This window comes from Tursiops truncatus, chromosome 3 (assembly GCF_011762595.2).
Source record: "Tursiops truncatus isolate mTurTru1 chromosome 3, mTurTru1.mat.Y, whole genome shotgun sequence".
In the NCBI taxonomy this organism is placed as follows: Eukaryota; Metazoa; Chordata; class Mammalia; order Artiodactyla; family Delphinidae; genus Tursiops; species Tursiops truncatus.
Genome location: NC_047036.1, coordinates 109919554 through 109942164, shown reverse-complemented (window position 1 = coordinate 109942164; position 22611 = coordinate 109919554). Strand labels below are relative to the sequence as shown.

Sequence of the window (22611 nt, the reverse complement as noted above, 5' to 3'; positions counted from 1 at the left end):
CATAGTACATTGTAGAATTAGGTCTCCATTTTAATAATGTTTGCTGCATACTAGCAATTTCCATCAGTGACATTTTGTTTATATGTGTAACTCTTAATTCCTGACCATATAGTCTTTTAAAAATGTTTCGTGACTTAGGGAAAAAATATAACTTGACAAACTATGGGATGATTTGTTTTAAAACACGAAGAGTTATTTTAGTGCAGGAGGGAGTGCTTTTTACTTTATATGAATAGCATTTTACAGTCTAGACTAAAAACTTTATAAAGCACTTATTTAAAAGAGTGTGCATCATTTAATAAGTGTTTTTGGTTTTCTAGAATTCTTTGCTGAACTGGATAAAGTAATGGGTCCTCTCATCTTTAACGCAAGCATCATGACAGACCTAGTTCGTTATACCCGGCAGGGACTGCACTGGCTTCGCCAGGATGCCAAGTTGATATCCTGAACTGAACACATTCTTGTTGCCTCTGATTTTCTCCACAACACTGTGTCACATCACGAAGGAAAACTGCCATAACATACCACCTAGTCGACACTAAGAATGAGGAATGGTTTTCTCCTCCCTGGTTCATGTGTTGTTTTTTATAACCCAAAGCCATCATGTAGTTTGACCCCTTCAATATTCCCAATATGAAAAATTATTTAAATGCTTTTAAACCTGCAGCACGTTGATAAGCTGGTTTCAATGATCTGTAATAAGATTGAAATTTCAGTTGCAATTCATAACTAATCAGTTGAAATTCTATTTATTTTAATTTTTTTAAGTGCCCAGATTGGGGCTAGTTTAAAACTTAGTTATTTCTGCCTATGAATTTACTCTGTTGAATATTTTGTGTAAATTTAATGTAGGCATTTTTATTTATATACTTTGGGAGCTTTGTTACCTAAAAATAATGTCTTTTTGTGGTAACTCTTCTAAGAGTAAGAGTTGGTTCATCTAGAATGTGGACATGTTCTTTCTACACCTACTACCTGATATTACTTCAGATCTTAAGTACAATTTTATTATTGCAGAATTTATACTTAGTATTAAGGATATTCTTCTACACATGAAAAATCACTTAAATATGAGAAGATGGCGTTCTACATGGATGTAAAAGGAAATGTGTCTGATTTGGTATGCATTATTTCAAGAACTGTGAACATGTGTTAATAACACTATAGCAATCACAAGGTGACTATAACTTGCATTTAATGCATTACAAAAGAGGGCAGGCAAACTTTCTAGGAGAAGCATATCATGTGAAGGGTTTCATAAAAGGACAATCTTGAACCTTATGGATTTTATTAAAACCATGTTTTTTGTTTTTTGGGGTTTTTTGTTACTAATAATTTGACACTTAACTGAAACAGAATAAGTTACTGTTGAACAAAGGATGATCTAACTCCTGAGCGTTGCTGCCTATATCTCTTGCATTGATGATGTTTGTAGGGTAAAATCTCTCTTCAGAATTCTAATTTAAAATTTTTTTCCCACACTAGATTGTGATGCTCTGATAGGAGCATTCAGTGACTGATGTAGGAATGGGCTGGAGCTTTGGTGTGTGTGCTTTTGCTATACAACTTAGAGCTCTAATGCCTGATGTAGAGATGATCAGTTTCTCCTTTTAAACCTGTCTTGTGTTTACTACCTTTGTATTATGAAGGCCCTCATCAATGATGTATGTTTCTGATGGGATCAGAAAATTCACACTAGAAAAGTACCTAACTTGGTTCAGTATGAATTCTCTTGGGAAGGGGAGGGAAGCAGGGGTAGAGCTTGAGAAGCCAGCTCTGTAAGAGTTGTATATCAAAGTACCTTTCCCTATAAGGTGCATATAGGAGTCAAAAGTGAGAAATATACCTTCTATCTTTTGTTTTTAGTGCCCCTATCATGTCTGGTGTGCCTTAAATCTTACCTTTAAATGAAGGGTCTATGGATTGTTTACAGATGAAGTTTTACACTAGTTGCAGATCACCCATATGGTTGGTATTCTGTAGTAATAATGTTAAATTCTCTTTCCTTTTCAATCGTCCTTTAGGGTCACATAAAGATTAATTCTTTCAGAAAAGCTAATGCTTTGGTACATGACTTAGTCTAACCTGTTGGGTAATGCTGCTTCAAAAAATAGTTTGTCCTTCTCCCAATTTCAAAAATGAATCCATCCAATCAGAAAAAAGGATTGCCCTGCTATTTATAGATGATTGCTAAGGCTTGAAATGGGAAAGAAGGGATAGAAAATCTCCAAGCCCAGTGGTATAATGACTCCTCTGCATCTGAGTCTACAGTTAGGAAGCTAGTGAACTTTCATTGTCCTGTGGCCTCTATAGAGCTTCTTAATGGTTTTGTACCTCAAGTTGTTTTTGCATATCACTGAAGATTCAGATCTCCAAATTATGCTGAATTTAACAATTTTCCCTTGGAGAAATTGCCTCTGGTACCTTGCTAACTTAATCTTAGTGTGTTTTAGGAACAGTTTTCCTTAAGAGGACAGCTTCTCAGTGATCGTTATTCAGTAAGAAACTTGCCACAGTTAATCAAGTATATGTTTGTCCTGTTCTTCTCTGATTTCTCTGACTCTGATTCCTTAATTTTCCATGATATCTTAGAAATGGAAAAAGTATCCTCTGAGCTTTTAGACTTCCAGCAACAGCAGCCAGTGGGGCACTTCTGAGTTCCAGTGTGTTCTAGTCTCTTGTGGGTCCTGAGGGGTAGCAGGAGCATTTCCCAGATCACAGTGATAATTTGTTAAAGCAGAATTTCCTGCATGTTTTTTGGTGCTGTGGTAAAGTACTCTCTCTCTAAAACTGTGTTAATTCTTGGAAAATGAATTTTTATAAGCTTTTCATTGTTGAGGGTTTTTCCCACCAGGTGGTAATGGGCAATGGATCAAAATCCTCTTCTAAATAATTGAATTTTCAGTGTAATAGTCTCTGGAAACACCACTCCCTCTCCTCTGTGTCCATCTCCTCAGAAGTTCTCTCTGTCTTCATCTGTTCCAGCACATACTTTGCACTCCTTCACAGGCGACCATTCCTTCTTCCTCAGTAGGTGTCTTCAGTGTTCTCTAACTATTTACAACTGATTTTGACAAATAGCTAAAAACTTACTTAGTCTGAGACTTGTATTTAATATAGTTAATTATAAAAATAGCAGCTATTTAAAAAATTACTCTGTTGACTGCTCTAAGACCACACTTGTATGCCAGGAGGCAGTAGCCTACCCCACTGGACTCTTTACAGGCAACCAACGAACATACTATGGTGGATGAAGTTGTCACATGGTATAGTCTTGCCCGGCCTAGGCTGGGCTGTGGGGAGCACTCCCCTCCAGGTGATTCAGGCTTCCTCAATCCAGCACAGGTCCGGTCTGGCTGGGGAGGATTCAGCCCATTTCTTGCCTCAGTGCCACCTTTTTCTGGGCAAGTAGTTAAGAACTGACTTTATAAGCAATGAGTACTTCAGATAAATTTACAGCTGTAGTTGCTGAAGAGTAGAGAAGGTTGAGCATCACTAGTTTAACTCTCCAATGTAAAAGCTGTCTAGAGAAATGTGTGCACGTGCCCACACATGCCTGTGCTCTGTGGGGCTCTCATGCTGGTGGATCCACAGGCATCTGGGTTGCACTTTGAGCGACACACTTAATGGCTTTATTAGGTTCGCTGCTGTTGTTGTTTTTTAATTGTTGTTTGTTTCTTTTCATTAAAGAAAGGTTTAATCAGCTAGATCAGACAGCATCATTTTTATATTTAATGACAGTAACTTCGAGAAATTACCTTATTGAATAAGCTTGCATTGTGAAGCAAGAGCCTACAAAACACACCTGTTCTAAGTGAAATCTCTGGCTCTGGAGGCCAGCAGCACTCTGCGGAGTTTCAGCACAGCCCGTGATCGCTCCAGTCAGTGATGCCTAGTTGTGTAGGGGAGAGGTACGCTGTGCACTCTTATAAGTGTGAGGGTATGCGACTTTGGATTTTAAAATTATGTACACATACACACTTTATATATATGTATGTATGTATGTATGAAAACATGAAGTTAGTTTGTCAAAAATGTGTGTGTTTAGTATTTTAGCTTAGTGCAACTATTTCCACATTATTTATTAAATTGATCTAAGACACTTTCTTGTTGACACCTTGAATATTAATGTTCAAGGGTGCAATGTATATTCCTTTTAGATTGTTAAAGCTTAATTACTATGATTTGTAGTAAATTAACTTTTAAAATATATTTGAGCCCTTCCGTAGTATAATAGGGCTCTTACAGGGTGGGAAGGATTTTAATTTTCCAGTTGCTAATTGAACAAAAGGGCCTCATAATGTGTTTTGAATTATAGAAGTTTGCCTCTGGGTCCCACGAACATCTACTGGGAATGATGCTTTAGGCAGATTGTGATGATTTTTTATTTTTCCTAAATAAATTGGGAAGCAAAACATTTCAAATCCATATAGATTCCTATAACTCATATTCCCTAATTATGTGGAACACAGATTTCATTTCAATTTCATGTATCTATCTATGTCTTGGAGAGGCAAACTTTTTTCCAATAATAAATAATATTGCACATCTAAGGTTGCTATTCAGTAAAATAAATAGAAGAGATAAGTATTGAATTACTTAGAATATGTAGTGACAAGAGGCCAAATTGTTCATGTTTGTGAGCATATCTTTCACATATTCACTAATAGAGAAATTCATTTTAGACCCCTAGACCCTGTAACTAAGCTGGCAAGTGATAGGAAGTAAGTTATTAACAGTTGGTAAAGCAGATACAGATTCTATTTACTCGAACCATATGGTTAATTAAAAAGAACTTACAGTCTCCAGAAAAGCGAATGGAAAGAATATCTCAGTCTCTTCTGTTTGATAGAATTTGGTCACAGAATAAGGCATTAGAGTTAAGTCTAAACCAAGTCTTACAATCTTTAAGCAACCTAAAATAGCAACCTAAGTAATCGTCATATAATGAAGTTGACTTTCAGGAATGTCAGCTTGGACCTCTCCTTGCCACCATTGCTCGGCTAAGCATAAATTCCCATTTTTAAAAAGAAACAGCTAAAAAGCTCTCTAAATGAGCATGGGGAAAAAAGCTCTCACCCAGAAATTCTAGTAATATTCAGTTTTGACCTCTTACTGCTTCCACATAGGGTTTCTTTTCAGGTTTTATCCATTGGAATTTTCTACCTGCTGTGTTCCTCTCTGGAAAATATCTATTTGGAAATGCTGCCTTTCAAATCAATGCCATGATTATCCATACTGTTGAGTTTGTTGTTGCTGTTCAAGAAGTGTCCCCATTTTACAACTTTATGCACACACCTGGCAAATCATTGACATGAGCATTCAGCAGTACTGGGGTCGGGGCGGGACGGGACGGGGCTCACCAACAGAGCTGGCCCAGGTGGTAGTGCCTGAAAAGGCATCACCTTTGAGGACCGGATGTAGGGTTGGTAAGCACAGTTATGAAAATTTCTATCTAGCCTCCGTTTTGAATGGTTTTAAGAAATTTTGTATATGGAGGATGGAAATACTTATATATTTATTGAAAATCCTTTTATTTGAAATTAAAATTATTTGGTGAATAATGGTTTGATATTTGGGGAGGGTTTTGGAGGGGAGGTAATGCCGCTGATAAAAGCCTTGTTGATTCTGCAGAAAGGTACTGTTAGTGTCTGATAGAATGCCTTTGTTTTGTACATGATCCAAATCTTTGTTTTACATTTCTTTTATCCAAAATATTTAGGCATCTGACATTTTCAACCAAAATTTCAATTATATACTGTGATTTTTATTTGTTGTAATACATTAAAATTTCAGAGGTACTTTGGGGCTCAAAAGCTAGGATTTCTAAGTCAGTATGTGCATTTCACATAACAAAGCTGTTAATGGTGAGCAAAGTATTATATACTAACTAGATTTTTCCACATCTGTATAGTATATTATATGTATTTTGTGGTATTGAGATTATAGAAAGTTTAGAGTGTCAAACATGCGTTTAATGTGTATTTTTAAACAAATTTATGGCAATTAAAATATTTGGAGACAAGGGTATCACATTTCAATTTGTAAAGATCTTTTTAACTCTACTGTGTCATTAAGATGCTTTGTATAATGCCAAACCATAGCTGGAGAAACGAAGTTTAATAAATATCAAATAGATTTTCTGTATTAAAGTTTATAAACACTGCTCTCTACACTTCTTCAAGTCCTACTTTGCCCTTTTCGTGTAATTTCTGTTTTGTATTTTAGGGTCCAGTGCTACTCTTCTTTAAAAGTCTGGTCCCATCAGTCCAGGTCTTAATTTCTGATTATAGAAATTCTGAACTGGCTGGCCATGGGTCCTTCTGCATAGATCAGAATTCACCCTGCTCCAACAGAAATCTCATACACATCCTTTTTGTTATTCTTCATGGCTTGGGCTTTTATTGTTTCATTTTCTTCCAGTTCTCTGTTCATAGACAAACTAGGGCACATCGTCAGGTACTGAGTGCCAGTATCGCCTGTCTTTTGACACCTCACTGAAATGTTCTTTACGTGGAGTGAAGGGTTAGGATCCAGGGCCATAGTTTATGAACTTGCCGAGGTTAATCACTAGCTATTAGTAAACTTTTGCCTTTAGCCTGCCATTGTGTTCTTTATTTCTTCAAGAAATGTTAACTCTCACTGCGCTTTCCGGATTGAGAAGTTAACACATTATTAGGCCTTGCTGGGTTTTCTATAGTATACAAAATAAATCCTTCTTCCCCTCAAAAGCATGAATTCCAGGCTGCCAGAATTTCAGTTTGAGACATTTTATAGTATACATAGAAAAATAAACTCTTAAGTTGACTAGTTATGCTTATCTGCATATCAACATTGTAAGAAGAAACGGAGACCAATTTAAAGCATACACCTGTCTTTAAACATCTAAAAACACAACATTGCTTTACTTAAGTGCCTCCAACCAAATGCAGTTAATCAATATTCCATAGAACGGAGCATTGTTGTAGGTAAGTGCTGTCCTCTTTTCCCCTGGTGTATATACATCATTCCTGGGCCACATTTAGGGAACAGCGTCTTTTTCTAAGGGAAAAGAAAAGGTGATTTTTAAGACAGAGGTCTAGCAGTGCCCAGAGCCACGTCTACTGCATTCCCTTCCTCTGCTTGATATCCAATCTCAGGGTAGAGCGAAGAAAGGAAAGGACTACTCTTTCATGGTACCTGTGTGGAGCCGTTCTTGGCTTTTAACTCTTGAGGGATTCTCCCCCGTGGAGCTCCCACCTCAACCCAGGCACTTTTCCACCCCAATTTTATTTTTAGGTCTGTGTATGTGCTGATCTCTCCTTTGCGCAGCTTCCCAGGCCTCTTGGGCCCAGGTTTGTGGAGTACCTGCATAGCCTTGTGATACATTCAGAATCATCCCAACAGGAGGCTCCAATGGGCCTGAGGGAAACCCCTCTCCAAAATGGGGTCATTCTCCTCAGCCTTCTCTTTGCTGAACTCAATTCTGGTATTGGGGAGCCATATACCTGTAGGACAAAGACAGATTCACCTCAGGTATGGAAGAGTTGAAGCCTTGCTGTACAACTTGGAATAATGATTCCCCCCCCCCCCCCCGCCAGATACTGTAGACTCAGAGCAGAGGGTCCATTCCTCAGGACTGAGTCTGGTGCTCAAGGTCTGCTTACAGTTCTTCCACCACCACTACCATCCCCACCCACCCACGTATGTATCCTTCTCTTCTTACCTGGCCTAACAGCAACAGGCAGACCAGGAGTACTGCAAAGAGTTTGAGGTGCCACATCTCAGTAGATGGGATATTGGATCATGAAGGCTGGGGACAGTTCCCACTCCCTTTTATAGGTAGATCTGCCTCTTCTATGGTTGCCAAGTGAGATGGGGGCAAAGTTTATATTTGCAGTCAGGGTCAATTTAATAAGTTAATGTCTACCAGAGAGGAATGTGCTCAAGGCCTGCCTTTCAGGCATGTAGTATTTACTGATCCCTCATCTGGACTTTGAGTGATCTGTTGCTGGCGTGGACCTTTTCACCCATTTTGCCAAAAGTCAGCACTACCGCCTCCCCTTTGAAAAGCCACGTGAAGCCATTGAGGGAGACCAGACACCTAGCCACGTTTTGATTCCAAAATAGCTTAGTGAGATCACTTTAGTCAAAACAGAATTCTAATAATGAGGTCTTCAGAAATAGTGTTGACCCCTTTCAGCCTTGTCTAGGAAAGCACTGACCTATTTTGTTACAGGCAATTGGATAAGGCCCTTATCTCCCATCTGTGGGAGGATACTTCAGCAAGCATGGTCTACAAGTGCCCCAGATCCCCATTTGTATAGATGGACTATCACCCTAATTATTTGTTCCACATCATCTCTGTAAAGAATGGAAACCCAGTTGCAGAAAGTTCAAAGTCTGGCCTACCTGCCATCTCCCAGGGGAAGGGCAATCAGGACTGACTGGTTGTTTCAATCATGGGTGAATTGAATGAATAAGTATAGGTTGACTTTGTTTCCTTTTTTAAAATGTGAATGAGGAGATAGCAGGGGCCCCTAAATCAGTGAGAGAGCTTGATGGTGGTGATAAACATTGTCAACCTTGAATTACTAGCTTTCTTGCCAGTAGCTGACTGGGCCTTTTACAGAGCACATCCTTCCAGCAGCCTCAGGGAAGCAGGCATAGGGCTGAGATCTCTCCAAAGCCCAAAACATTGTCACCTTCAGTAGGAACCAACACAAGTTTCTAGACCAAGAAAGAGCATGTACCTAAACCATGAGTAGTTATGGGTACCCATTAAATGACATAGACATTTTAATAAATTTGTGTGGAAAGGTGTGAATTCTGAGTAAGATAAATAGGACTTCAGATTTTCCTATAACCTGGAAGGAAAAGCCAAGAAGACAAATGCAACAAAATTTTTCTTCAGCCTTGTGTCCTCCTGAACACCTGGCTGTTACCTCTTCCCAAAGCCCTTCTCATCTTCACAGGTTGGATATGTGGTGAGGGCCTGCCTGTTCCCAAGGGAAAGTGGAGGAGATGTGGCACAGCTGAAGGTGGAACAGGACAGTCACGAATCCTCTTGCCAAGGGAGAAGAGGGTGGTATGGTGGGCCTCAGAGCTGGGATTGGGCGGGTTGTGACTCCACAGATCTGTCTGCTTGGTTCCAGTCCTCTCAGGACCAGGCAAGGCCTGGAGGGAGATACCACTGCTTGCACTTAAGGAACATTGAGAAGCAGAACTATGCCAAACTCACCTAAGCAATCCTGCAATTTTGAGACTAGTCAGCTGTTCCTTCCCTTTACTCCTGAGCTTTGATACAGAATGACCCCAAGTAGGGGCTTAGCTAGAACTTTTGTGGGGTGGGGAAGAGGCTGTGTGGTGACCTAGTGAACACTGGGTAAGAACACAAATCTGATTAAGTGAAAGACTGAACAGCGTGATATCCTAGAGCCAGTTGGGTCTGTGGACTGAGTGCCAGCCTCCTGTTGAGCGTAGACGGATGTGCCAAATGGGATTTGGAAAGTGCTGATTCCAAAGACGGATACTTTCTCCTAATCCTCCATTTCTGCCTTCCTGTATTTCAAGGAAAATCAAAGTAGCCTTTTGTATTAACTTATAAAGCCAATACGACAGCCAAGGATAAGGGCCTGAGGCTCTGGGCCCCCTCTGTGCGCGGGGAGAAGGACTATTCATCATCATGGGTGTGACAACACTGCAGAAGCCTTTGTAGCTCAAGCCTCTTATTTTTTTTTTTGGCCTCACCGCAAGGCATGCAGGATCTTAGTTCCTCGACCAGGGATGGAACTCGCGCCCCCTGCGGTGGAAGCGCAGAGTCTCAACGACTGGACCGTCCGGGAAGTCCCTTAAGCCTCTATCTTGTATGCCATCCCTCCTCCCAAAAGAAAAGATGCATTAGTTACTGCCTGTGGAAGGAATCACTGTGAGGGAGAGTATTTCATGTGTCTACAAACTCTGTAGTTGTTTTATTTAAATATGGAGCAAAATCAAACTTAAAGCAGCATCCAAACAGCATTAAACTGAAGTGACAGAAGTTGTCCACAGCCATCCCACATCCCTTGAGTAGCTGTGGCCTGTTCCTGACATTAAAAAATAAAAATTGTAAAAGTCTAGGGGCTCTCTACAATCAAGTATTTTGCTGAATGAATCAACCCAAAGTACATGTTCCTTCCTCCAGCAGAAAGGTCTAGGCGTCCATAAGGAGAAATGCTTGGCTGGGAGGCAGGAGCCAGGGGCCCAGGTAGGGGAGCTGACCAGATGCCAGCCCTGCCCCTCTTTGGGCTTTAGTTTCTTGTTCTGTCAATGAGATGGGAGCATATCTCTGAGGCCCCTCAGGCACTGACATTTGGGGGTTCAAATGATTAATTTAGAAGAAGAAAGAGACTGAAGCATGTTTGATAGCTTACAGCTTGGAAACTCTGAATACAACAATACAAGTGTTTCTGAGGTTAAGTGCCTAGGGTGAAATGGGAGACAGAGTGTGTAGCTACATGAGCAGGTATCTGAAACACATTCCAGGTAGAGGGGAAATCATGAAGGGCTTGACAGTAATTGGAAACTTTTGCTGCCCCTGAGCAGGAGATGCCTAATGAAAAATGAAAGCCTCTGAAATGGAAAGACTTTTCCAGGTAAAACTTCAACAAAGGGTCAAAGTGTATTTGCTCAATTGCTGGCTAGAACTGGCACGGACTTCTGGGCCTGTATCTCTGGGACTCTGTTGGCCAACGGAAAAATCCCCTTTGCCGCATTCTGCAGAGATAAAAGCCCTTGTGGGAGCAAGTGCACTGCTGGGGAAAAGAAGGGCTAAATGAACACGGGATTGTGCCCCAGCAGCAGATGAAGGAGCCACACCCTGGCTGGAGGCTCCAGGTGGGTGGGTTATAGGCACAGAGGCCCACAACAGTGATCCCTCGTTAAGAGACTTCACCCACTTTCCTTTTCTTTATGGATTTCTACAGATAGAATAAACCATAAAATGATCCCAGATCCCATACATATCATGTACAGGAGCACTGAGATATAACTCATATTCCACACCATCCACCAGCCCCACACCACCCCCACAGGACCCTGCTACACAGAGCTCTGGGTCTCCAAGCGTAGAGAGGGAAGCCCCTTGGTGAGGGACAGGCTTAAAGCAGCCTTTAACAATTTTATCCAAAAGCAGAAGCTTAGCAAGGGCTTATAGGACAGTCGTCTCCGTAGAGCACTCCTGGGATAAAAGGTTTCAGACCAAGAGGCTCAGTGCCTGGTCTGGGCTAAGAAAGGATAAGTTTGATTTTGGGCTGATATCTCCAAAGGACTCAAAAGAACCAGAATAAAAGTCTAAGGGTAAAATGAAGCCAAGATATGGGATAAGGAAGGGTGGCCATAGTCCCTAGGAAGCTTGGGGCTAAAACTGGAGGGAAAAAAAAACCCAGAGATCAATGGCCTGTCAAGGCAGTGATCAATCCTCCCCTGGCCGGTGAACCTGTTCCAACTATGCCAGGTTAAGGATGCATTTATACCTTCTTCAGGCCCACAGCTTTCACCAGATTCTCAAAGGAGTCTATAACCCATATACGTTGCAGATCAGGCAGCAAGCCCTGGGAATAAACTTGGACAAAAAGCCAAACAGGAAAATTAGACTATGTTTGGTGAGACAAGAGTTTTCATCACACCGCTGTCCTTTGTTAAGCCTGTACCACCCTGCCAGACTCTTACACGCCACTCATTTCACTGTTAACCTCAGACCTATGGCTTTGTCTTAATACATCTATTTGATGAATGCGAAGCTCACAGCTAAGGAATGAGGGTGTGATAACACATTGAGGAAGCAACAGTTAAAGGCTATGGTGTCAGTCTCAGCTGTACCTCCTTCTCCTGCCTCACAATCAGTGCCATCTTACTGATTTTTGTTTTGTTTTGAGGTAGTTTTGGTTCCTGAAAGGCAGAAACAATCATTAGAATAAGAAGGAAAGACACAGCCTGGGCCAGATGCTGGCTGCCCTGTGAAAGTTGCTGCTCTGGACCAGCAGGAAATCTCCTTCCATACACAGCTAAAAACCACTGTTAGCAACCTGGTACAAACACAGCCAGCTTGCTGACCCCAGCTCTAGAGGCAAAGGGGTCACCTCACCCTTTCCTTTCATAGCTGACTTCCTATCATGTGGTACAGCACAGCTCTAAGAGCACAAACTTTAGCGCTCTACCATTCACTAGCTGTATAATTTGAGGCAAATTACTTAACGTCTCTGTGCCTGTGTCCTCATCTGCAAAATGAGTGTAATAATGATACTTCAAAGGTAGTTTTGAAGGAAAAAAACCCAAAAAACCAAAGGTAGTTGTGAGGTTTAAAAGAACTTTTTTGTGTAAAGGGCTAAGAAGAGTACCTGACACACTGTAACTACTAGATTTTATTGTCAGTATGGAAATAGTGGGCAGGGAGCCAACATTACCCACAGTCGATGCCATCCACGACTGTTCAGCTACAGGAGTAGCTGCAGCTACATTCTTGTAGGTTATGGAACAAGGAGCGAGCTACAATCCTTCACCAAACTCAGACTAGCCAAAACCGTTCAGGACTCATGCTGGGGAGGGGAATTCATGAACTTGAAAAGTAACAGTCACATCCAAGGACTCTGCTCACACAAAACGCAAAATCATAACAGTGCAGCCTACAATAAGTTTATTGTGTCTTCAAGACACTGCAATGTAGACTCCTCTCCCAGAGAAGGGTCTTTCAGAGACAAGGAACTATTATCCAGATGAGTTGCTCATTTGTCATTTTCATAGGCAGCTGGATTCTTCCTCTTGGATTTCTCAAACTCCTGGGTTCCCCATGTGTAGACAAGATAAAACACTACGAATGCTATAAAAATAATAAATGAAAATAAGCAGTGAGCACTTACAAGACACATGGATCTCAGTCCTCTTTTCTGATTCACAACATATTCTGCCTTCCTGTCTCTAGTTTTTAAGAAACCACTCTTAAACGAGACGATCAAGAAAAGTTACATTACAAACCCATTTTTACAGGTGTGTAAAAGAAAGGGGTTTACCCAGGAAAATTGGTGACCAACTCTTCCCTTATGGCTCCCCTGTTGCACATTTTAAAATATTTTAATGAGATAACTGAGATCAAATTCACATAACATAAACTTCATCATTTAACCATTTTGAAACGTACACTTCTGTAGTTTTTAGCAAAGTCACAATGTTGTGCAACTATCATCACTATCTGCTGCACCTTTAACACAAAACAGTTCATCGCTAAGAAGTGGGTAAAGATGACCTCAGAGGGAGACGCTGGAGTCACACAAGTGACCTTGGGCCTGTCATTTAAGTTCTCTATGACTCACCTCCCTCGTCTATAAGATGGGGAGGATACGACCAGTTCAACGTCATTCAGGACTATTCAATGAGAAAACGTGTGTATGGCGAGCTGTAGAGTGCTCAGTGAGGGACCCGCAGTGCCCACTGTGGATGGGAGTCCAGCCCCCCGCCCGGCCAGAACACTCACGCGGCGCGACGCGAAGGATGCACGCCCGAGTGCGGCGCAGCACGTTGGGGATGCCCTTGCTGAAATAGTGCGGGAAGGCGCGCTGCTCAAAGGGCGACAAGCTGTAGGTGATTACATGCCGCATCCGCATCAGATGCCCAAACTCGCGGCCCATGGTCGCGGTGGCGCCTGCAGGACGGAGGGTGGAAAGGCGCTCGGCTCAGGCCCCGGACATGCCGCCCCCAACCCGAGGCTCTCCCCGGCGCTCCTCATCCCTCCCAGCCTAGACGGCGCCCCCACCCCGCCAGGGCCACCGAGACCGCACTACCGGACCCCACTCCCGCACCGAGGTCACCTCGCCCTCCGCAGCGCGGGATCCACCGGCTTCCGTCCACCACTTCCGGTAGGATCGGACGCCGCGCTAGGAGGCAGTGAGGTCACTTCCGGGAGGACCCCTTCTCGGCTGTCTCCGGAGGAAGGCGCCATCCGCACCGGGCGGGAGAGGAGCGCCCCGGCCGAGTGACGTGAGGTGGGTGGTGCCTGCTTGGGGGTGGGGCCAAGCGCGACTGAGTGGGCTCTGGGGGCACCCTCTCGAGTCTCTCAAACTTCTCCTCGGTTCCCGCCTTTCCCGGGAGCCGCACGGACTAAGAGTTGAAGAGCCAGGGCCCCGCCGGCCTCGAGGGCCTCGCTGGCCGCGCGCTTAGGGTCGGGTGTTCTCCCGTGGTGGAGAGCGCCCCTGAAGCCGCCGCCTGGCAAGCCGACGCGACGTTTTGTAGGGTTTTGTCCAGTAGCTGGAACAGGAATCGGGTATGTTCAAGCTCTCAGCGACCTCAGGCCCCGAATCAGGGACACGGATCTGGGACTTCTCTTGGCACCCACCGGATTAGAATCCACTGGCAGGGTGTAGACTTTCCCAAGAGAGAATAAAAATGTTTCCTCAAATTTAGCCACAGGAGCCCTCAAGTAATAGTCCAGCAACTGCTGAACAGCTGTTAGTGGTGGTAGGAGGGAAGAAAGAAGCGACCTCCACAGCAGCCGGCTTCTCTCGGACAGGGTTCTGCCGCGGGCGGGATGTCACGTTGCCCACAGTTCACTCCACTTCCCAGGAGGGAAGCGATTCCATTTTCGGAAAAGTGCTGTCTGCTTAAGGATGCCGCTGTCCTGTACAGCTGACTGACTTTTCCACTTGATGCAGCATGTCTGTGAATGTTTTGTTCATGGCATTGCTGGCCATGTGTAATCTAGGACTAAGTTCTCATTCAACAGTTTGGCTGTGTTTTATAACCCTGCTTACCAGCCACGGGCCAGGGAGGCTTGGCAGGCAATGAACTTAAAATTTACAAATAGGGACTTCCCTGGTGGCGCAGTGGCTAAGAATCCACCTGCCAATGCAGGGGACACGGGTTCGAGCCCTGGTCCAGGAAGATCCCACATGCCGTGGAGTAACTAAGCCCATGTGCCACAACTACTGAGCCTGAGCTCTAGAGCCAGCGAGCCACAACTACTGACCCCACGTGCCACAACTACTAGCCGGCACGCCTAGAGCCCGTGCTCCGCAACAAGAGAAGCCACCGCAATGAGAAGACAGTGCACCACAAGGAAAAGCAGCCCCTGCTCGCGGCAACTAGAGAAAACTCGCATGCAGCGATGAAGACCCAATGCAGCCAAAAATAAACAATAAATAAATAAATTTATTTTAAAAATATTTACAAATATACCTCGGTTTTATCAGCCTGGGTACTGCATAGACTGGTCTGTATCTTATACCATGAGTATATTCAGCTCTTCATTGTGCACGCATCTCATTTTTTCTAAAACATAATCTCTAACCTGATTTTAGCTCAGAGGCAAGAACACAAATACTTATAACAGTTAAGAACAAAAATATCCTAGCAAATTCTACTACCATTAGAGTGATTAATAAAAAATAGAACTTTCAATTATTTTCTAGCACCTGAAAACACCTCTAAACCTTTCAACTAAAGTATGTATAGATGAATGTGCAGACCAAAGTAAAGGCATCAAGATAATTATATTTAAAAATGAGTCAGGATTAAAGGCGATGTCCTCCTTTTTAAAAGCATATTGCAGTATTCCAAGTACATATCCTTACTAAGCTACCTGAGAGAACTAGGCAACTTAATAGTTCTGTGCTCTCTGGAATTTCATTGCCAATTGTGACTTTCTCTCACCCTCCAAATCAACATGCAGTAAATTATTCTAAGCACCTGGAAGTGGGAGAGGTGATGAGAATAGAGAGGGAGAGTAAACCGAATACCATAAGTTGCATACCAACAGATCTGTGTATCATCATGAATAATTAGTTAGCCTTTCCATGTCCCTTGGAAGTTTCAGCAAGCACCTAAGGAACACTTTAAGGATGCTAATCTCTCTCAGAAAATGGGTGGTTTTATTTTAAGAGCCTTCCTCAATTCCTCTTAGCCTTTCAGCTACATAACTAGTCCATTAACTTAAGCGATTTTAAATAAATGCCAGGGAAAAGGAAAAGGAAAGCTACATAACCAAGTAAATCTGTATCTAGTTAGGAGAAATTGGATAAATAGGGTGTTATCAGCTGTTTGACATACAGCTGATAAAATTACCTTCAGCTAGGCATCCTTGATGTCTGATTACAGAAGTGAACCTAGCCCACGCACACACCTAACATTTATTTAAGAGACCAACAGAGGCTCTTCCTGGCTTTTAGGAAGAAGACTGGTATGGGGAAACGTGTTTCTTGCTAATTCTTCCAAGCCATGGCACTTCCCAGCAAGTTCTTCCTTTGTTTTTGCTGCTTTGCCTGGCTCTGTTTTCCTATTAGCCTTGGTTCTCAGGCTTCTAGGGGAGAAGCTCAGATTGCAGCTAGTGCTCCATTGGAAACTGAGGCTGAGCCTCAGTCCTCTCTGCAGCCTCTAGATGGGAGACACAGACCTGGCCTCCTTTCCCCTCTCTTTAAGGTTCTGTACAATGGGCAAATGGAGGCCCCCAGGCTGCAGCCAGATGACAGAGCTTTGCACTATATGAAGAGGCTCTATAAGGCATGTGCTACCAAGGAGGGGATCCCGAAATCCAACAGAAGTCACCTCTACAACACTGTTCGGCTCTTCACCCCCTGTGCCCAGCACAAGCAGGCTCCTGGGGACCAGGTGACAGGTGTGTAGGAGCAGACTGGTTAATGTGTGGAGGGAAGAAGATAGACCTTCTGCATTTCAGTTACAGAAAGGATCTGGCCCTTGCTCCTTGACTTACATTTTACTTTGCATGATACTCAATATCAAATTCCAGACAAATCTGGTACTTGATCTTATTGTTTCTTCCTAATGCTCTCTCATGGGTTAAGCTGCGCTAATATGATAGAAGAGACTTAATGGCCCTAAAGGCTGGGAAAGCGCTGCTGGAGGTTAGCATCTTGTCCAAGGTCACAAAATCAAGACTGGAAAAGAGGTATTTTGACTTCTAGTTGCATATTCTTCTCATTCTACCAATTCTGGCCTGGATATGTGCCTAAAGAATCTTTTTCAGTTGTTGGTGTGTTTTATGAAACAGGATATTTACCCATGTTTGTTGCTTTCTGTGAGAGGAAAGCTTAAGTACCTACGTGGAACAGTAGATCCTTATAAGAACAAAGCATTAGTCAACAATTTTGTGTGTGAGAGAGAACAGAACAGCACTATTAAAAAACAGAATCTATATTCACTAGCTCATAACTTACAGAAAACCCTTCTAACTCAGCAGGTCCTTTGTGGCTATTTAAAACCCTTCCTCCTTCCTTGATGTCCTGTTTTGTTATAGTGGGTTTAGAGCCTCCATTTGTTGTCGGTCTCAAGTATTCCAAATTAACTTAGACAATTATGTTTTCTTTATTGATTCTGTCCATAAGGACTTGAACGTTTTCTTAACAAGCCTGGCAAGTGTCTTTATTACATTTTTCCCCTTAGAGACTCTTCAAGAGAAAAATACTGCTCTCCTCCTTAGCTTCCTCTATGTTTGAAGCAAATTATTAAGATTCTGAAACTTCAGAATGTAGTGAGTCCCGGTTTTAATTCACCACCAGAGCTGTTCTGAATTGCTGGTGATTAAGTATCCAGCTGTAAGTGCTGGGACTTAGTTATGGTACTGGTTACCTTTTTTTTTTATATAACACCCATCCCACCCCAACTTTTGTTTTGAGACTTGAGAAAGTGGGAAAAGAAGGGTGGAAGCACATTCTGAGGTGCTAATTCCTTGATCTGACTTTGTGTTGCTTTCGATTTGTATTGAGCATTACTGGTGGCGTGTTTTTCTCCTCAGGTACCCTCCCATCATCAGTGGACCTGCTGTTTAACCTGGATCGTGTTACTGCTGTTGAACATTTACTCAAGTCAGTCTTGCTATACACTTTCAACAACTCCGTTTCTTTCCCCTCTCCTGTTAAATGTGTGTGCAACCTGGTGATAAAAGAGCCAGAGTTTTCTAGCAAGACTCTCCCAAGAGTTCCATACTCATTTACCTTTCACTCACAGTTTGAACTTAGAAAGAAATACAGATGGATTGAGATTGATGTGACGGCTCTCCTTCAGCCTCTAGTGGCCTCCAACAAGAGGAGTATTCACATGTCTGTAAACGTTACGTGTGTAAAAGACCAGCTGCAGCATCCTTCAGCGCAGGACTGTCCACTTAACATGACTCTTCTGGTAGCCCCCTCACTGCTTTTATATCTGAATGACACAAGTGCTCAGGCTTATCACAGGTGGTATTCCCTCCACTATAAAAAGAGGCCTTCACAGGGTCCTGACCAGAAGAGAGAGCTGTCTGCCTATCCCATGGGAGAAGAGCCTGCTGAGGGTGTAAGATCGTCCCGTCACCGGAGAGATCAGGAAACTGTCAGCTCTGAATTGAAGAAGCCTCTGGTTCCAGCTTCATTCAATCTGAGTGAATACTTCAAACAGTTTCTTTTTCCCCAAAATGAGTGTGAGCTCCATGACTTTAAACTCAGCTTTAGTCAGCTGAAGTGGGACAACTGGATTGTGGCTCCACACAAATACAACCCTCGATACTGTAAAGGGGACTGTCCCAGGGCGGTCGGACATCGGTATGGCTCTCCGGTTCACACCATGGTGCAGAACATCATCCATGAGAAGCTCGATTCCTCAGTGCCGAGACCATCCTGTGTACCTGCCAAGTACAGCCCTTTGAGTGTTTTGGCGATTGAGCCTGATGGCTCAATCGCTTATAAAGAATATGAAGATATGATAGCCACTAAGTGCACCTGTCGTTAACATAGGCTCCTCTCAAGTAAAACCGTGAGTCTCCTGGCCAAAGTAAATATCGTGCGGCTGTCTGCCTTTGGGAGAAAGTTTCATGTATCAAATCTCTAAATGTAATGCAGTGTGTTGTGTAAGGAGGAGCCTGTGTAGATTAGCACATTCTGTGGCATCTATCACTGTAAAGGGATAACAGCTGCCTTTCTCATTTCCAAATGTAAATAAAATGTACTTCTTTGGAAAGCTTTAAATTTTTTTCCCCTGAGTGATTATTTTTTTCTTTTGTAGGAGTCTTGTTTTTGATGTAAGAAAAAAAAGCTTAATTAGCATAAATCTTGGATGGAACTGCAGCTCTAAATAGACAATTCAGATTGCTATAGTCTTATTTAATGGAACCATAAATTCCTGTGAGTGGCATAAATTTTCTCTGTGTGTGGTTTTAATTAAAGATTTGCTTTTAAATGGTCATTTGAGAGGGAGAGGAAATGTGTCTAAAAGATAGTCTCAGCTCCACTTACTATCCCTTTTTCAGAGTGAGAGAGACTAACTTCTCTATATCCTGACGAAGTGAGAGTCATTAGACTAGAGAGTATGCAATATAACCCATATCTGTTGTATTAGTGATTGGTACTAACTCTGCTCCTTAGATGGCTTATATAAATTGGTTGACTCATGTCAAACAATAACATTTGTCCCATTTATTTAAAGGAAATAGCCTTGCAAATTTTCCCAAGAAAATGCAGAGTTCAAGGTTTTTAAAACGTATTTTCTCCTTTATATATTTTAAAACTCTGACCCATTGCAAGGAGGTCAAGAAGCGTTTCTTCTTGGCTGGTTGGCTTGTTTTTGCTGCTTTCCCTCAGCTCCTATCACTCCACCCCGACAGGTTTTTTTTCCAGGTGGATATAGCACTGTTAGCACTAAATTAAGCTGGCAGTGACTAGGTTATATTACAGAGCAGGCCTTGTTTGGATATGAGGGCTTTTATGTGGGTTTTCAGTAAACCTACCTTGAGAAAGCCCTGGAGGCGCAGAGTCCGGGGCCGATGCAGTGATTTTTTTCAGAGTTTGTAAAACCCTTATCTACAAACCAAAAGTAACTCCAAGATGCAAGTACTTCTCATTCTTGTAAATGATTTTTGCTTGGTGCTTAGTGTCTAAAGAAGTCAGCTGGGATTTTGATAGGGATTGTGTTGAATCTATAGATTAGTTTGGGGTGTACGGCCATCTTAACAATGTTAAGTCTTCCAATCCACAGGTGTGAGAAGTTTTTCCACTTAGTTAGATCTTTCATTTCTTTAGAAAGTATTTTGTAGTTTTCGAGTATGTTTTGCACTTTACATTATTAAATTTATTTCTAAGTATTCTCTTTTGATGCTGTTGGGAATGAAATTGTTTTCTTAGCTTTATTTTTGAATTGTTTCCTGGTGTTATCTTGTATACACCTTAAAAACCTGCACACACTGTCCAAAATGCTCTATCTGCTCATGATTTTTTCCCTCCAAAAAACATTTTTTCCAAAAAATGGGACTGAAAAGTTTTAGGTGGCCTAGTTTCCAAATAACTTTGCCATCTGTTGTATAACTTGAAGGAGTCATTACTCTTGGGTAAATGAAGCTGCAAGTATAAGAGATAAAATGGTGTTTCAGGGTTTTGTATCATTCTCTGTCATTCTTAGGAGTAAAAAAATATTTGGAATGGCCAGGGCATGAGTGATGGTGGCAAGGTACAACTGAGCTTATTTAAAGGTAAATCTCCCTTAAATATGGCTGTTTTCAAATGGACCACATGAAATCTACATCAACTTTAAGGATTCCTCATAGTTCCCCAAATGCCCAAAACTGACATTTTTTTCCCCCTTAAACAGGGGAGTTTGTTTTGCTTTATTGTTGTTTTGGGGTGGTTTTTTTTTTTTCATGGCCTAGTTCTGCGGCTGAGTATGGAATATGGTCGGCAATCAGAGGTTTTGAAAAGAAGAAAATGGTGGGGTAGTTTTGGTGGAAGTTAAGTATTAGGGTCAATGCCAAAATTAGGAGTAGATAAATATTATAGTTCATCCGTATAGGTAAGTTCTAAAATTGACTGACTTAAAACACTTTTGCACAGTGTTTTGATGCTATAGCTGAGTAATGATAGCTTGAAAACCGTAAGCTTTACTTCCCCCATCCCTTTAGGCTTTATTTGTAAATCTAGTCTCTTTCATTCAGAGGACAGCGTTAATATGCAGGGCTTCTATATCTGCTGAATTTAAACTTCAAAGATTCTCTTCTACACAATCGAGGAGGATACACTAGTCTCCTAACTGCCTTCTCCGTATGAAACCTGTGTTTCTTCAGTTACTCTTATAAAAGCTGCCAATTTAGAAAATAAATGAGAAAGGACCATAGTGATTTAGATCTGGAAATTCAAGGATGAGGCTTCATCTGCCTTAAATAGGTGCATTCAGCTTTGGTATTTAGTCCAGATGAGATACGAGGTCACCTAACTTGATGAGTGCCTTAGTGTACCAAGGAACAATGGGCCATGTCAGGAGCTGGGTTCTCCTTCAGCTCTGAGTTTCCTGCTCTTTATCGGTTTAAATCAACTCCTGTGTTACGCTGAATACTTTGTTTTACTAATCAGCTTCAGGAGCAGCAGCTGCTCGAGTTGGTTCAGAACTCAATTTAGACAGCCTGTGGGAAAAATTAAGTTGCTCTTTCACGAGGTAAAGGAGGAAGTATTCCTGACTATATAAGTGATAAAAGAAAAATGCTCAGACAGAAGAACTTGGTTTATATCAAAAATTTAAGTAATTGATTTCAATTTGCAACTTTGGAGAGATTGTAACTTATAAAATAATTGAAATGAAATTAAAACACTTAAAATACTCTTTAGAATATTTAGAGGATGTTAAGTCCCCAAAACATTCCTTAAATATAGAGATTGGCTGAGTGGATTATGATAGAGCAGAAAAGTATGCTGTTTTATACATTAACTGTTCTATAAATAGACGGAAAAATAAACACAACCTGGAGATTTAGACACTTCATCCTTTACCAGAATTGACAAGCCAAGTAGGTTCTCTTCATGTGGTTAATTACTTCCTGATGGAGATGTCCTTCCCAAACCCCATTTATACTAGTCAATTTTTGGAAAGGGGCTTGATTGGTCAGTAAGACTAGGACTATTTCAATATCCATTTAAAGAACAGGATTTTATAGATGGCCTGACAGTAATTTCTTCGTTCTACCTTACTACGTAATACAACTTGTATGGAAGAATTGAGTAACTAGATAAATGTGGATAAGAGTCAGCTGTATATTTTGGACATCTTATTAAGAATAAGTGCTTTGTGAACAGTTCAGAGTCATTTACAGACCTGTCTGTGGTGCTGGTGTCTTTGCACATTGAAGTGCTGTGACAGGCAGTGTTAGGAGTTCATAGCCTGTGCCTGGATGTCATTTTGGCATTCTCAGAAATAATTAGCTCATTGAATAAATATTTATTGAACACTGACTATGGGCAGGTGCTGTGTGTGCTTAAGAACAGTCTGATGTCCTCAGCTCCGGGAAAAATATATCACCTACCAGAAATGGAGACTTCCTTTATTATTAAGTTCCAACAGTGAGCGTTCAGCACCACAGAACATTCTGTGGAGGAATACATTTTGGGGTGGTACTACATAAGCAGGCTGAATGAATACTAAATTATCTTACCTTTAGAATTTTTTAATTAAACTTTTTAAAGATAATTATAGATTCACATGTAATTGTAAGAAATAATAGAGAGATCACATGTATCCTTTATCCAGTTCCCTCAATAACATCTTGCAAAACTATAGCATACTGTCACAACTAGGATATTGACATTGATACACTAAGTTAGAATTTTTCACACGTTGAAACCAACTTGGGTCAAGGGAAAT

The 22611-nt window shown here is 41.8% G+C and overlaps 4 protein-coding genes across 10 annotated transcripts in view; 2 read left to right on the top strand and 2 right to left on the bottom strand.

The window, feature by feature from the left end:
* Positions 1 to 6030, top strand: part of AFF4 (ALF transcription elongation factor 4) — a 92761-nt gene extending 86731 nt beyond the window's left edge. For all 5 annotated transcript variants that reach the window (XM_073802520.1, XM_019924414.3, XM_019924410.3 and 2 more), the window contains one exon: positions 321 to 6030. In XM_073802520.1, the coding sequence (XP_073658621.1) occupies positions 321 to 333 (13 nt within the window). In that variant the 3' untranslated portion in view covers positions 334 to 6030. The remainder of the gene's footprint in view (positions 1 to 320) is intronic.
* Positions 5464 to 12493, bottom strand: LEAP2 (liver enriched antimicrobial peptide 2). Its single transcript, XM_004331562.4, has 3 exons — positions 7706 to 12493; positions 7348 to 7487; positions 5464 to 7041 (listed from the first exon to the last, which is right to left on the bottom strand). Exons 1-3 carry the CDS (start codon positions 7760 to 7762, stop codon positions 7005 to 7007), a joined length of 234 nt encoding a protein of 77 aa, XP_004331610.1. The 5' UTR covers positions 7763 to 12493; the 3' UTR covers positions 5464 to 7004.
* Positions 12494 to 12635: 142 nt separating this feature from the next.
* UQCRQ (ubiquinol-cytochrome c reductase complex III subunit VII) lies at positions 12636 to 13959 on the bottom strand. Of its 2 annotated transcripts, none has more exons than XM_019924417.3 (3): positions 13821 to 13959; positions 13487 to 13654; positions 12636 to 12835 (listed from the first exon to the last, which is right to left on the bottom strand). In XM_019924417.3, exons 2-3 carry the CDS (start codon positions 13638 to 13640, stop codon positions 12741 to 12743), a joined length of 249 nt encoding a protein of 82 aa, XP_019779976.1. In that variant the 5' UTR covers positions 13641 to 13654; positions 13821 to 13959; the 3' UTR covers positions 12636 to 12740. The 2 variants fall into 2 exon arrangements, with proteins under 2 accessions (XP_019779976.1, XP_004331609.1); XM_004331561.4 differs by having other exon boundaries at positions 13812 to 13924.
* GDF9 (growth differentiation factor 9) lies at positions 13895 to 18959 on the top strand. Of its 2 annotated transcripts, XM_019924416.3 has the most exons (3): positions 13895 to 13994; positions 16423 to 16618; positions 17756 to 18959. In XM_019924416.3, exons 2-3 carry the CDS (start codon positions 16441 to 16443, stop codon positions 18721 to 18723), a joined length of 1146 nt encoding a protein of 381 aa, XP_019779975.1. In that variant the 5' UTR covers positions 13895 to 13994; positions 16423 to 16440; the 3' UTR covers positions 18724 to 18959. The 2 variants fall into 2 exon arrangements, with proteins under 2 accessions (XP_019779975.1, XP_004331608.1); XM_004331560.4 differs by lacking the exon at positions 13895 to 13994 and having other exon boundaries at positions 14001 to 16618.
* The last annotated feature ends 3652 nt before the right edge of the window (positions 18960 to 22611 follow it).

Coding starts and splice junctions, on each gene's coding strand:
- GDF9 (XM_004331560.4), top strand. CDS start 16,222: ATGGCACTTCCCAGCAAGTTCTTCCTTTGTTTTTGCTGCTTTGCCTGG. Junction 16,619..17,755: donor TCCTGGGGACCAGGTGACAG/GTGTGTAGGAGC, acceptor TTTTCTCCTCAG/GTACCCTCCCATCATCAGTG.
- LEAP2 (XM_004331562.4), bottom strand. CDS start 7,762: ATGTGGCACCTCAAACTCTTTGCAGTACTCCTGGTCTGCCTGTTGCTG. Junction 7,488..7,705: donor GCCTGTTGCTGTTAGGCCAG/GTAAGAAGAGAA, acceptor TTTGTCCTACAG/GTATATGGCTCCCCAATACC. Junction 7,042..7,347: donor TGTATCACAAGGCTATGCAG/GTACTCCACAAA, acceptor CTTTTCCCTTAG/AAAAAGACGCTGTTCCCTAA.
- UQCRQ (XM_019924417.3), bottom strand. CDS start 13,640: ATGGGCCGCGAGTTTGGGCATCTGATGCGGATGCGGCATGTAATCACC. Junction 12,836..13,486: donor CATCCTTCGCGTCGCGCCGC/GTGAGTGTTCTG, acceptor TTATTTTTATAG/CATTCGTAGTGTTTTATCTT.